The 13,015-nt window shown below is 34.8% G+C and overlaps 2 protein-coding genes across 4 annotated transcripts; one reads left to right on the top strand and one right to left on the bottom strand.

The window, feature by feature from the left end:
* Positions 1-682: 682 nt before the first annotated feature.
* Positions 683-6,680, bottom strand: setd9 (SET domain containing 9). Of its 3 annotated transcripts, none has more exons than XM_081354116.1 (6): positions 4,145-4,576; positions 3,740-4,062; positions 2,164-2,287; positions 1,543-1,658; positions 1,350-1,455; positions 683-1,266 (listed from the first exon to the last, which is right to left on the bottom strand). In XM_081354116.1, the coding sequence occupies exons 1-6, from the start codon at positions 4,240-4,242 to the stop codon at positions 1,179-1,181; spliced, it is 855 nt and encodes a 284-aa protein (XP_081210242.1). In that variant the 5' UTR covers positions 4,243-4,576; the 3' UTR covers positions 683-1,178. The 3 variants fall into 3 exon arrangements, with proteins under 3 accessions (XP_081210242.1, XP_081210243.1, XP_081210244.1); XM_081354117.1 differs by lacking the exon at positions 4,145-4,576 and adding an exon at positions 5,900-6,680 and having other exon boundaries at positions 1,161-1,266; XM_081354118.1 differs by lacking the exon at positions 4,145-4,576 and adding an exon at positions 5,900-6,676 and having other exon boundaries at positions 1,161-1,266; positions 3,740-3,892.
* Positions 6,013-8,898, top strand: pdxp (pyridoxal (pyridoxine, vitamin B6) phosphatase). The gene is made up of 2 exons (XM_081354115.1): positions 6,013-6,810; positions 7,939-8,898. The coding sequence occupies exons 1-2, from the start codon at positions 6,198-6,200 to the stop codon at positions 8,262-8,264; spliced, it is 939 nt and encodes a 312-aa protein (XP_081210241.1). The 5' UTR covers positions 6,013-6,197; the 3' UTR covers positions 8,265-8,898.
* Positions 8,899-13,015: the final 4,117 nt, after the last annotated feature.

The following is a 13,015-nucleotide window of genomic DNA, read 5'->3' as shown; positions in this document are numbered from 1 at the left end:
GCTTGTTTTGTCTGATTTCATGGTAAGAGGAACCGCAGGGACATTGTAAGTATCAGATGTAGTAGTTTCTTCTAAATAAACATTTTAGGAAAAATGTAGTTTTCAGAGCAGATTTTCTTTTACAAAAGGACATAACTTACTGAGACTGGTGGAAATATTAACAAAACAAATCCTTTGAAACTTTGTTTCTTATCAATATGAAAGTCATTACTCTTATTGCAATGTGATTTGTGACCCTGGATCACGTCACCAGTCACGAGTCGCATGGGTATATCTGTGGCAATAGCCAACAATACATTGTAAGGGTCAAAATTATCCATTTTTCTCTTAGGATATTAAGTAAAGATCATGTTCCATGAAGACATTTCCTATCGTAAATATATAAAACATTTCTTTTTGTGAGTGAATGCTGCCTAATCTCCAACATAAATGGACAACTTTAAAGGAGATTTTCCAAATGTTTCCATTTTTTTGCACCCTCAGATTCCAGATCTTCAATAGTTGTATCTCAACCAAATATTGTCCTATCCTAAAAAACCATACATCAATGAAAAGCTTATTTATTCAGCTTTCATATTATGTATCAATCTCAATTTCCAAAAATTGACCCTTGTTTTGTGGTCCATGGTCACATTTGTGTTGCAAGTTGCTTCTGAAAACATTAATAAAAGTGGATATTTTTGCCCTGGAATTTATTTCAGGGTATTTTTGGTAACGTACTGTATAACACATGCATGTATGTCAAAAACTTGATAGAGCCATTGTATTGTCTAGAATACCATATTAGGACATTTTAAATAGCGCAACTATTAATTAAGGTGCAGATTTAAAAAATAAATAAATCCTGATTGTTTTCTGATCCTGGTCACAAATTCCTTAATGTTTCTTATGCACTAAACACAATAATACAACTTTAAAGTTGGAACATTTACTAATACATTTTATCATCAAGTTGTATCTGTTAATATTCGTTAATGCACTATGAACATTTAAGGTTAATAAATGCAATAAAAATGTATTTCTCAGTTCATGTTAACTAATGTTAACCAATGAGATCTGGTAAAGTGTTACCAGGTTTTTGGTTATTTTCACACTTTTGCTTTAGAAAAATATTTCAAATACAAATTTTAGGTTTTAAATATATATATAAACACACATCAGCTTTTTAAAAAATCATTTTAATGCACAATTGTGTAGTAGTTGGAGAACAGTTCTTCACCATGATTAATAGCTCTTAGTGACACAAGAACAACACAGCGCAAAGGTCTGAAATAGAAAGCAAGATGAAATGTTCAGAAAATGTAAATGTTCTAAATAATAACACTAGCACATGAAATGTTTGGCCTTGCCTTTGACTGTCAGCTCTGTATTTAACGTTCGGCAGGAACTGACGGAGCTCAAGAGGAAATCCATCCGGCACGTCAAATTCCTGATAGCAGACATTCGCAGCTTTCTCTGTGGAAAACAAGACAGATTATCCTCAAAGGTATTATCTTATATAACTGTGGACAGTAAAGCGTTTAATGTCTCAACCTGACTGACCATTAGAGCAGTTGTTGACGTACTGTCCCACTGCGAGAGGGTTCACAGGATGAGGCGTTAACCAGGAGCTGTCACTCAAACTGAAGGGACCCAACCTGTCCCGTCCGCTACACGACCTGTTTTCACCAGGCAACATTTCATTAGTGTCTTTATGTTTCGCACTTCATAATGCACTGTGAATGAAAGCATTAAAGGGGACCTATTATGGCCTTTTTCAATGTCTAGATTTTGTTTTTGGGCTCTACTAGAACAAGTTTTCATGCTTGAATGCTCAAAAAACATATTTTTTCCTCATATTCTCCATTGTTGCAGCTCCTCTCTTCCCAGTCTGTCAGTAACGCTCTGTTTAGTTCCTGTCTCTATGAAGCCCCTCCTTCTGAAAAGCACACTGTGCTCTGATTGGTCGGTTGGATCAGTGTGTTGTGATTGGTCAAGCACTTTGAGTGTGTTTATGAAATGTCCCGCCCCTTACCATATTTTTTTGTTCTTTTTAATTTATTTAAATTATTGTTGTTTCAATTGACCAATTATTTTCAATTATATTTACATGCGAATAGGAGCCCTTTAAGCTAGCATGATGATGATGATGATGATGATGATGATGATGATGATGATGCTCACCGGAACACTATCTTGGACATGGCTTTGTCATTGCCATCAATCAAAATGCCATCTATGCATCTGAATACAAATGGATTTCTGATTGACTGGAAAAAGATGGGCTCGTCTGCCTGATAGATGGTTCCTGTGAAAGAAGAACATCAAAACATAACTCTTATGAAGAATTCCATATGCAACAGATGAATATAACCAACATTAAAAATGTTGGTGTAAAAATTCATTATAAAAAAAGACAGAAGTAAAGTATAGGATTATAAGACATTAAAATATTAATAACAGAGGAAAACTGCAGGACAGAACAAGAATAATCTGACTTTATAAGACACGATCATAAGTATGAAATTGTATAGAGAATATAATTTATATATTATTTGAAAAGAGAAATCATGTATTAACCAGTACAAAAAAAAAAACTATATATTGTCACTAATTCAGATTTAAAAATATTTAATATTATCACAAAAATTACATACACATCTATTTTAATTTATTCAATTTACACTTATAGAGTACAGGTCAAAAGTTTGGAAACATTACTATTTTTAATGTTTTTGAAAGAAGTTTCTTCTGCTCATCAAGCCTGCATTTATTTGATCAAAAATACAGGAAAAAAATTTAATATTGTGATATATTATTACAATTTAAAATAATTGGTTTTCAATTTATTATACTTTAAATTATCATTTATTTCTGTGATGCAAAGCTGAATTTTCAGGATCATTACTCCAGTCTATCAAATGATCCTTCAGAAATCATTCTAATATGATGATTCATTATCAAAGTTGGAAACAGTTCTGCTGCTTAATACTTTTTCATAACCTGTGATACTTTTTTAGGATACTTTGATGAATAAAAAGTCAAAAATAAAAAAAATAAAAAAGCAGCATATTCTTTAAAAATAGAAATCTTTTGTAACGACAATATACACTACTGGTCAGTAATTTTCTTTTTTTGAAATAAATCAATACTTTTATTCAGCAAGGATGTGTTAAATTGATAAAAAGTGATAGTAAAGAAGATTTATATTAGAAAATATTTTTTTATTTTGAATAAATTCAGTTCTTTTTAACCTTTTATTCATCAACTATATTAGGCAGCAGAACTGTTTCCAACACTCATAATAAATCAGAATATTAGAATGATTTCTGAAGGATCATGTGATAGACTGGACGTCACATGTGACACTGAAGACTGGAGTAATGATCCTGAAAATTCAGCTTTGCATCACAGGAATAAATTATTTTTTAAAGTATATTCAAATAGAAAACTATTATTTTAAGTTGTAATAATATTTCACAATATTACTGTTTTTTTCCTGTATTTTTGATCAAATAAACGCAGCCTTGATAAGCATTAGAGACTTCTTTCAAAAATATAAAAAAAACGTAATGTTTCCAAACTTTTGACCTGTACTGTACATACATGTACTCTTTCTGTTAAAAAGTGAAACTATTTTTTTTTTTTTTACAAACCTGGAATGTCGTCATTCTATGTATTATGTTTTATTTAAATAAGATGTCTGGAATGTTTCCGAACTGAAGTGTTACATTGACACATGACGTCATATAAAGAATACCTGGATACATCGCCACGATACTTCCTTTCTGCGCGCGCCCGCGCGAGACAAACACTCCGGTTCCCGCGCGCTGCAGTGAGCTGCACTTCCGCTCGGTCACGAAGCCCAGAGTGTTCAGCATCACCGTACTGGGAGCATCCTGCGTTTCACTCTCTGCATTAGTGTAAATGTTCTGTTTAGATTCAGGGAGTAACCGGAGCAGTTCACGCTGATTCTTCAGATCATTTCTCAGTAGTTCAGTGAACAAACACACGAGACATTCGGACACCTCCTCATCCCGAATTAACTTGTCTTGGGATCGATCCTTTACCTGACGAAGAGTTCTGGGAGAATAACAAACACGCGCTAATGGTGAACAAGGCTGTTGCTGACCAAACCTGAAGCAGAGAACAGACTGAACTATACCTCTCGTTTTTCTGCAGATTTAAAGCTATCCAGGGGACGAATCTGTGCCTGTAGGATTTCCATCTGACCTCAAAAGCTTTAAAAAGAGCTTTAATCATATTACTTATTTGTAATATGCAGTTTCAAGCAGCTTTAACTCTCGTGTTCCTGCACTACTGAGGTCCGATTCACCAATGAGTCGTTCATTGATGATTCAGTTGAACCGATTCGCAAAGCTCCTGTAAATTTCTCGACTCTTATGGAGAACACTTCATACATAATTAATACTAAGTATTTAAGAATATGGTGATAAGCCGTGGTATTTAACTACTTATTTCTTCACTAAATTAAGACAAATACCACGCCGGGGCTTCTCTGAAATGGTTCACTGAAATGAATTGATTCGCTAAAAATGAATCGGATTTCTCCACGCTATGATACATGACCGCCACCTAGCATTTGGGAGACCTGTGTGATTACAAAAACAAAATAAAATGTTAAATGTATTTGAACTCTCAAATGTCACGTGTGCGTTTATTCGACATGCTTTAGATTTAAACATTAATTTAACGCCATCTCTCTTGTTCAGTCACTGCTTACTGCTCTCTGTAACAACGAGTGCAACTAGTCAGAGAGGGCAAACTCCAGTTCTTATCTAGTTGAAGTATAAGAGGCTCTGGAGATTTGTTTAAAACAAACACACACACACACACACACATATATATATATATATATATATATATATATACTCACAAACAGACACACACATCCATACATACACTGCATTTCAAAAGTTTGGGATCTGTAAGATTTTTTTTTGTTTTTGAAAGAAGTCTCTTCTGTTCATCGAGACTGAATTTATTTGATTAAAAATACAAAACAAACAGTAATATTGTGAAATATGATTACCATTTAAAATAACTGTTTTCTGTTTGAATATATTGTAAAGTGTCATTTATTCCTGTGATCAAAGCTGAATCAGCATCATTACTCCAGTCTTCAGTGTCACATGATCCTTCAGAAATCACTCTAATATGAGGATTTATTATGAATGATATATTTTATAAGCTGTGATACTTTTTTCAGGATTCTTTGATGAATAAAAAGAATAAAAAATATAAATATTTTGTAACAATATACACTAACGTTCAAAAGCTTGGATTCAGTTTTTTTTTTTTAAAGAAATTAATACTTTTATTCAGCAAGGATGTGTAAAATTGATTAAAAGTAATAGTAAATATTTATATTGTTAAATATATATATATATATTTAACTTTTTATTCATCAATGAATCCTGAAAAAAGTATCTCAGATTCCAAAAAAAATATTAAGCAGCACAACTGTTTCCAACATTGATGATAAATAATCATATCAGAGTGATTTCTGAATGATCATGTGACACTGAAGACTGGAGTAATGATGCTGAAAATTCCCAGAAATAAATTATATTTTAAAATAACTTATAGCCTATTAAAATAGAAAATCGTTATTTTGAATTGTAATAACTTTACAATATTAACGTGTTTTTCTGTATTTCTGATCAAATAAATGGCGGCTTGATGAGCATAAGAGACTTTCAAAATTGTACCGGTATGTAGACTATTATAATTTCTATATGTTGCCAGAGTTAAACGTATTAGTTAAAAGTGTTGGTAGGGTTGGTCTTTGGCTTAAATCATGTTTTTTTGTACGGTCCCCATATAAAAATGAACCAATAAACAAAAAACTGCAGCAAAGCTGTAAATGATGAAAAATGATTAACTAGACCCATCGTACCTGGCCAATTAGAGATCACCTCTGGGTCACTAGGCTCCGCCCACTTCAATCATCGTGCTGCTTCCCGCTTTCTGATTGGAGGACACATAAGGAAGGGGCGTATCCTTTCCGACATACTAGAACGTGATTGGTCCGTCACCAAGCGTCTGCAGGAACAGCGGAGATGGACGTGCTGGTGAACCGCTCCGCTTCGGCTCTGCGTTCATTTCACTAACGGTTAACGTGCAGAGTCGTCATCGCGTTTAAATAAAACGGTCGCAGTTCAACCCTTTCCATCATAGGATCTCAAGCCAGCAGAATGGCAGGTGCGGTGGGTGGCGGCAGGGGTTGTGTGACGCTCCGCGGCGCTCAGATCCGTGACTTGCTGGACTCGAAGCACAACGTGCTGTTCGACTGCGACGGCGTGATCTGGAACGGGGAAGCGGCCGTTACCGGGGCTCCGGAGGTGGTCAGTCTGCTCAAGCAGCGGGGGAAACGGGTGTTCTTCGTCACTAACAACTGCACCAGGCCGCGGGAGAACTACGTGCAGAAGTTCAGCCGCCTGGGCTTCACGGACATCGCGGAGGAGGAGATCTTCAGCTCGGCGTACTGCTCCGCCGCGTACCTGCGCGATGTGGCCCGGCTCCAGGGGAAGGTGTTCGTGATCGGCTGCGGCGGGGTGATGAAGGAGCTGCAGGACGCCGGGGTGCCGGTGCTGGAGGAGGATGAAGCCGCAGACCGGGAGCCGGGAACCAGCATCTACAACTGCCCTCTGGATCCGGATGTCAAGGCTGTGCTGGTCGGATATGACGAGAACTTCACCTTCATGAAGCTGGCCAAAGCCAGCTGTTACCTGATGAACTCTGAGTGCCTGTTCCTGGCCACCGACCCGGACCCCTGGCACCCGCTGAGAGGAGGCAGGATCACCCCGGGTGAGGCGTTGAGGACGGATCTATTGGGGATGTTCAGTGCAGCTCATATGAAGATTTCTATCTATCTATCTATCTATCTATCTATCTATCTATCTATCTGAAGAGTTCAGATGCAAAAGCCTCTAAATGCCACTTGAAATTTTCTTCTAGAATTATCATTTTTATCAAGCTTGTATATTTAAGTTCAGTAATTTCACTTAAATGACAATTAATAGGTAATCTTCATTGCCATTTAAGTGAAATTATTGATTTTAAATATTCGAGCTTAATAAAAAATGATCAATCTATAAGAAAATTTCAGATGGCATTTAGAGGCTTTTGCATCTGAACTCTTCATATATATATATATACATATACATATATATATATATATATATATATATATATATATATTTATACAAAATCATTCGTAGAACATACGTTTTTAGTGTAGTTCAGGTCACATCTCACCTCAAAAACCATAAGTGGAAAAGTTAAGGAGCTAGAATACATACTGAATTATATACATAATGTGTGTGTATATATACATTACATTTATATTGCTTAATGTAAATGAATAAATGTATGTAAATGTAAAAAATAAAAATAGATATATAAAGTAGTCCATTTGAACCAAGCTTTTAAACACCTTTTCCACCAAAAGTATACCAAAATATTAATAATACTGCTTTTTTTTTTAATCAGCATAAAGTAAAGGCATAATTTTAATTCTAATAGTTATAGGTGTAGCCTAAATGTGCTTAACTATCATTAAAATACACAATGCAAATCATCTCCAATCAAAATATTGGTTTCTCACAGTCCCGGAAAACCTTAAAAACATGCAAAATAATAGAAATCCTTTCTAATCTGTTAATAGAAAGATTCTAGATATTAGATTTTAGAAGAGTCCTTAGTCATAACTACTGGAAAAATCATTGGAAAAACCAGGGAAATCTATTGGTCAGAAAGTGTGGAAACCTGAAAATAACTTTTAAATGTGGAGTGAAATGAACCTGTTGAGAACATGTCCGCTTCTGAAAGCCAGTGTGACCAGAGCTGTTGTTTAGTGTGTAAATGCCTCTAGAAGTGTGTCATTGTGCTGGTGATTCAGTGATCTACAATAGCAGTGTGTGGTGTGTCCGGCAGGTTCTGGGAGTCTCACGGCGGCTCTGGAGACGGCCAGCAGCAGGAAGGCCACGGTCATCGGGAAGCCCAGCCGCTTCATGTACGAATGCATCGCCAGTCAGTTCGACCTGGATCCGGATCGCTCACTGATGGTCGGCGACCGCTTGGAGACGGATATTCTGTTCGGCAGCAACTGTGGGCTTTCCACCGTCCTCACGCTCACGGGCGTCTCCACGCTGGAGGAGGCGCACAGATACAGGGACAGCGAGGAGCCGGGGCTGAAGGACTGCGTGCCCGATTACGTGGTGGAGTCCGTGGCGGATTTCCTGGAGGCTCTGGAGGAGTAAAACACACACACACACACACACACACACACACACACACACACACACCACGACTGTATCCACAGTTTCAATCCCGATGCTGTTCCTCAACATGTGCGGTTAAGTGTCTCCACAGCCTGGTTAATAACATCATCACCCCGTGAATAGTCACGTGTCTGTCATGAGTGTGTTCGAGACACCGGACGCTCACCTTAAATGTTCTGCTGAAGTGTGAGGAAATGATGACCGAAATATACTATTTCAAAATATTTCTCCCATATTATTTTCTTTTAGTCTATTCTATTATTATTTTTTTTAAAGATGGTAATATTTAAGGGGATTATTTAATTTTTTGAAAAAATATTACTAAAAAAATTAAGAATATTAATAAAAAAAATGAAATAGAAATAAAATCCTCTTAAATATCATCAACTTAAATAAAATGACACACGCACTCAAAAAATAATGAAATAAAAAAATAAAATCCCCCTTAAATTATTACCTGAAGGTTAATAATATTTAAGAGGATTTTATTATTTATTCGATTTGATTGTGTTATTTTATTATTGAATGGTTCCATAAAAGAAATAAATCCATACACAAATAAGATACCCATAAATCTTTCCTTTCAAAATAAAATATCTTTTATTTATTTATTTCTTTTAGGTGGTGCTATTTTATTTTTGAAAGGTAATAATAAATAAGGGGATTTTATTCATTTAATAAAAATAATTATTTATTTAATATTTTCTTTATTTTATCATTGAAAGGTTATTATATTTTCAGTAGGGGTGTGACGAGATCTCGCGATATTAAAACGTGACGATATTTCTCGTCGCGGTGAAAAGCTGTCTCGTGATCGCTAGTTGAGTTTGTGGCAAAACTTTTTACAGTGCTTGCATTTATATTGTTCCATCTTTTACTTCACATGATAATTCATACTCGGAAAGTAGAACTGAAGTGACATTCATTACAAGATGATTCGTTAACTAGAGCTGCATGATGTAGTGAACATTCGGATTTGTGTTGGAGCTGCCGCTGAGCCAGCTGTCATGTATATTCAGTCTTTTCAACATTATTTCTGTGTTACAAATATTCATAGTGTCACAGAATTACTGGGATAAAAGTTTATAGTTCAGATATAAACACTGATGTACAGTAGCGATCCAAATAGAGCAAATCACCCTTTTGCCGCTTCAAATAACTAACGATTACATCGTTACACCAGTAGGTGGCGACACGTGACTGTCAAAAAAATTTGTCTTTGAATCATTCATTTAAAAGATTCATCCAAAAACACTGATTCATCCAGTAATGAAACAAGTTAAGCATTTATGAGTGAGTCATTGAATCATTCATTTAAACTTTTTTTATTATTATTCAGATTAATTAAACATTTTAAATCGACCACAGCAATCTAGTAAATGACATGCTATTTTGGTTAAGGTGTCTATTCAGAATAATGGGAGAATCATGAATCAAATTATTCTCATCTATACTAATCAGTATATAGAGAACAAATGTGCATTAAAGAAATGAAAGATCAGAGAGTGTCATTTGTGTTTGATTAAGCAGCACGTGTTTTAATGATCGACTCTGTTTGTTTGGATGATTGCACCTGACAAATTTGATATCGCAATATCTTTCCAAATTTTGACAATAATTTACATCTCAATATTTTGTCATTGGCTAAAGAATAATTAAAATTGGTGTTTTTTTTTTGTTTTTTTTTTCAATGAAAAAAAAAAAACAACCACCAAGATTTGGACAGCTTGTTTCCGCCACAAAATAAAACATTTTAAAAGATAATTGCGACTTTTTATCTCACAATTGTGAGTTTACATCTCGCAATTCTGAGAAATAGTCATAATTGCTTGAAATAGTCGCAGTTACGTGTTATAAAGTCAGAATTGCGAGATATAAAGTCAGAATTCTGACTTTTTTCCTCGCAATTGTGACTTTATATCACGCAATTCTGACTATTTCTCAGAATTGTGAGTTTATATCTCGCAATTCTCACATTCTTTTCTTAGAATTGTGAGATATAGGCTAAACTCCAATTCTAAGGGAAAAAAAGACGGACTTTTTTTTTTTACCTCAGAATAGTTTATATCTCACAATTCTGACTTTATAACACGCAATTGCGACTTTATATCATGCAATTCTGATTTTATAACACGCAATTGCGGCTTTATATCATGCAATTCTGACTTTATTTCTAAGAATTGCGACTATTTCTCAGAATTGCGACTATTTCTCAGAATTGCGACTTTATATCTCGCAGTTGCGACTTTATATCTCGCAGTTGCGACTTTATATCTCGCAGTTGCGACTTTATATCTCGCAGTTGCGACTTTATATCTCGCAGTTGCGACTTTATATCTCGCAGTTGCGACTTTATATCTCGCAGTTGCGACTTTATATCTCGCAGTTGCGACTTTATATCTCGCAGTTGCGACTTTATATCTCGCAGTTGCGACTTTATATCTCGCAGTTGCGACTTTATATCTCGCAGTTGCGACTTTATATCTCAGAATTGCGACTTTATTTTTCAGAATTGCGACTTTACATCTCGCAGTTGCGACTTTATATCTCAGAATTGCGACTCTATATCTCAGAATTGCGACTTTATTTTTCAGAATTGCGACTTTACATCTCGCAGTTGCGACTTTATATCTCAGAATTGCGACTATATCTCACAGTTGCGACTTTATTTCTCAGAATTGCGACTTCATATCTCGCAATTGTGAGAAAAAAAGTCAGAATTGTGAGATAAAAAGCAATTGTTATTTATTTATTATTCAGTGGCGGAAACAAGGCGGCTTCCATAGGACAGAACTGCTACTGTTTCAAAGCCCATTAAAAATGTTTAGTGCAAAATACAGACCTAGTGACCACTCACTTCTTTTTATTAATCTTAATTTTCAACAATATTCGATATTCACAATGTTCTGTAATTTTATATTGTGATTATCATGATAATATCGACCAGCCCCAATTCTGCTTCTCTGTCACTTAATTTTCAAAATATTGGTTCATACCCAACAACCGGTCAGAAGACAATCAAGTAACTCTCCTCGATGCTAACGTTAGTTTCTCTTCACCTCCTCATGATGAACGAAACCGCACTGGTCATTAGTTATATCTAGTTAGAAAGCACTGTGCCAATCTTAGTAACGGGAAGGTTTTATAGGCTATATAAAGGCTAATTCAGTTTTATGTGCCAACTTGTATGTGTATTTATTTTTAATCATATTTATTTGATTTAATTAGTGTTGTGTTTGACTACGATAAGAAATGTTTTCTTGACTATTACTCACTTGTTTGTTGATTTGGGTTTCGACTGCCTTTATTAACAAAAGTGACCTTTTCTGTTGGTGTGTTTGAGAGCTGTGTGTTATTCTGACGGTCAGTGGTTCTGCTTCATGTAAAGCTCAAAGCGCAGCGTCTATAGAAAAAAACATCTGCAAAAGTAATGTGCCAAAATAATCCATATAAACCCACTGAATGTGAAATATGTAGTGAGCTGAAAACATGTTGTGATCTAAAAAGGCTTATCTTGCTTTATATTTAGTCGACTGTTTGTTAAAACCTGGACCACATTTTATTCTGAAAACTAAAACTTTGATCCTGAGTGATTTATCGTCATTGTTCATTGTCTTTAGACTCTGTGTCCATTAAAAACCTCTGATTCTGGATAGTAATTATAATGAAGGGGAAGCCAAACGTCTGTAAACGCATCTGACGTAAACTGTGAAATGGTTTGACATTGATTTAATGCGCTCTATGTGGTGTGAATTAACTTTTTTTTAGAAATAAAAATATGCCTTGTATCTCGTGTCGTCATTATTGTCTGCTCAAGTGTGAGTGTGGATGCTTCCACATCTCATTTTTTTTAACCAATAAAGTAATATAATAATTCATAAATGCTACCCTGCAAATCAATACATGAAAGTTCAAAAAGGATATTTCCTCCAGTTGCTCTTTCTGTGACCTCTCTGACAAAACTGTAGTTCATCTTTTTTGGTATTGTCCATTTACGAAAATGTTTTGGCAAGATGTTTTAGGATTTATTAGGTTTGAAATCTATAATGAATGTGTGTTTTATTGGAAGGATGTGGTCCTAGGCTTTGTTGATTTTGGCCAATCTAAAAAAGGTCATTTTTATGTGATTAATCTGATCTTGTTACTAGCAAAATTCCATATTCATAAATATAAATGCTAAACTGCTCTTTCTTATATTTGTGAAAGAACTTGAAAAATACCTCTTTTCAATTAAGTTGTCTGAACAAAAAAGCCTTAAAAACACCTGTAACTCTTCATTTTTTCAGTGTCATGTAATTCTCATAATTTGTTAATGTTTAATTTATATTATTTCCCCCATTGTTTTGTTGTTTTTGTATTCTGTTGTTATCTACTTGTGTATTGTTTTAAGCAATAAAAAAAACTTTGATTACTGTAGAAAGTATTCTAGATTAAATTTACGAGAAACGCTTTACAAAAAAGTTTCATTAGTTAACATGAATTAACAATGAAAAAAAACAAATACTTGTAAAGCATTTATAAATGTAACGTTTGGCCATACAGCGGTAAAAAAAAAAAAAAAACATGCATTATGCGGAAGAACTTTGTTTTGGTTGTGCTTCGGCTTTGCTTGACTATGCGGATGAATATGTTTTTTTCTCGTAACTAAAAAGATATTTGTACTGCTCATAAAACATTCATTTCTAGGCTTAAGAGATATAACCAGTTTAAACAGAATTGATCTCAAGTTG

Source organism: Scardinius erythrophthalmus (genome assembly GCF_964197995.2).
Source record: "Scardinius erythrophthalmus genome assembly, chromosome: 23".
Lineage (NCBI taxonomy): Eukaryota > Metazoa > Chordata > Actinopteri > Cypriniformes > Leuciscidae > Scardinius > Scardinius erythrophthalmus.
This window is presented reverse-complemented; position numbering and strand designations above follow the sequence as displayed.

Coding starts and splice junctions, on each gene's coding strand:
- setd9 (XM_081354116.1), bottom strand. CDS start 4,242: ATGATTAAAGCTCTTTTTAAAGCTTTTGAGGTCAGATGGAAATCCTAC. Junction 2,288..3,739: donor TATCGTGGCGATGTATCCAG/GTATTCTTTATA, acceptor CTTCTTTCACAG/GAACCATCTATCAGGCAGAC. Junction 1,659..2,163: donor ATGTCCAAGATAGTGTTCCG/GTGAGCATCATC, acceptor TGGTGAAAACAG/GTCGTGTAGCGGACGGGACA.
- pdxp (XM_081354115.1), top strand. CDS start 6,198: ATGGCAGGTGCGGTGGGTGGCGGCAGGGGTTGTGTGACGCTCCGCGGC. Junction 6,811..7,938: donor AGGAGGCAGGATCACCCCGG/GTGAGGCGTTGA, acceptor TGTGTCCGGCAG/GTTCTGGGAGTCTCACGGCG.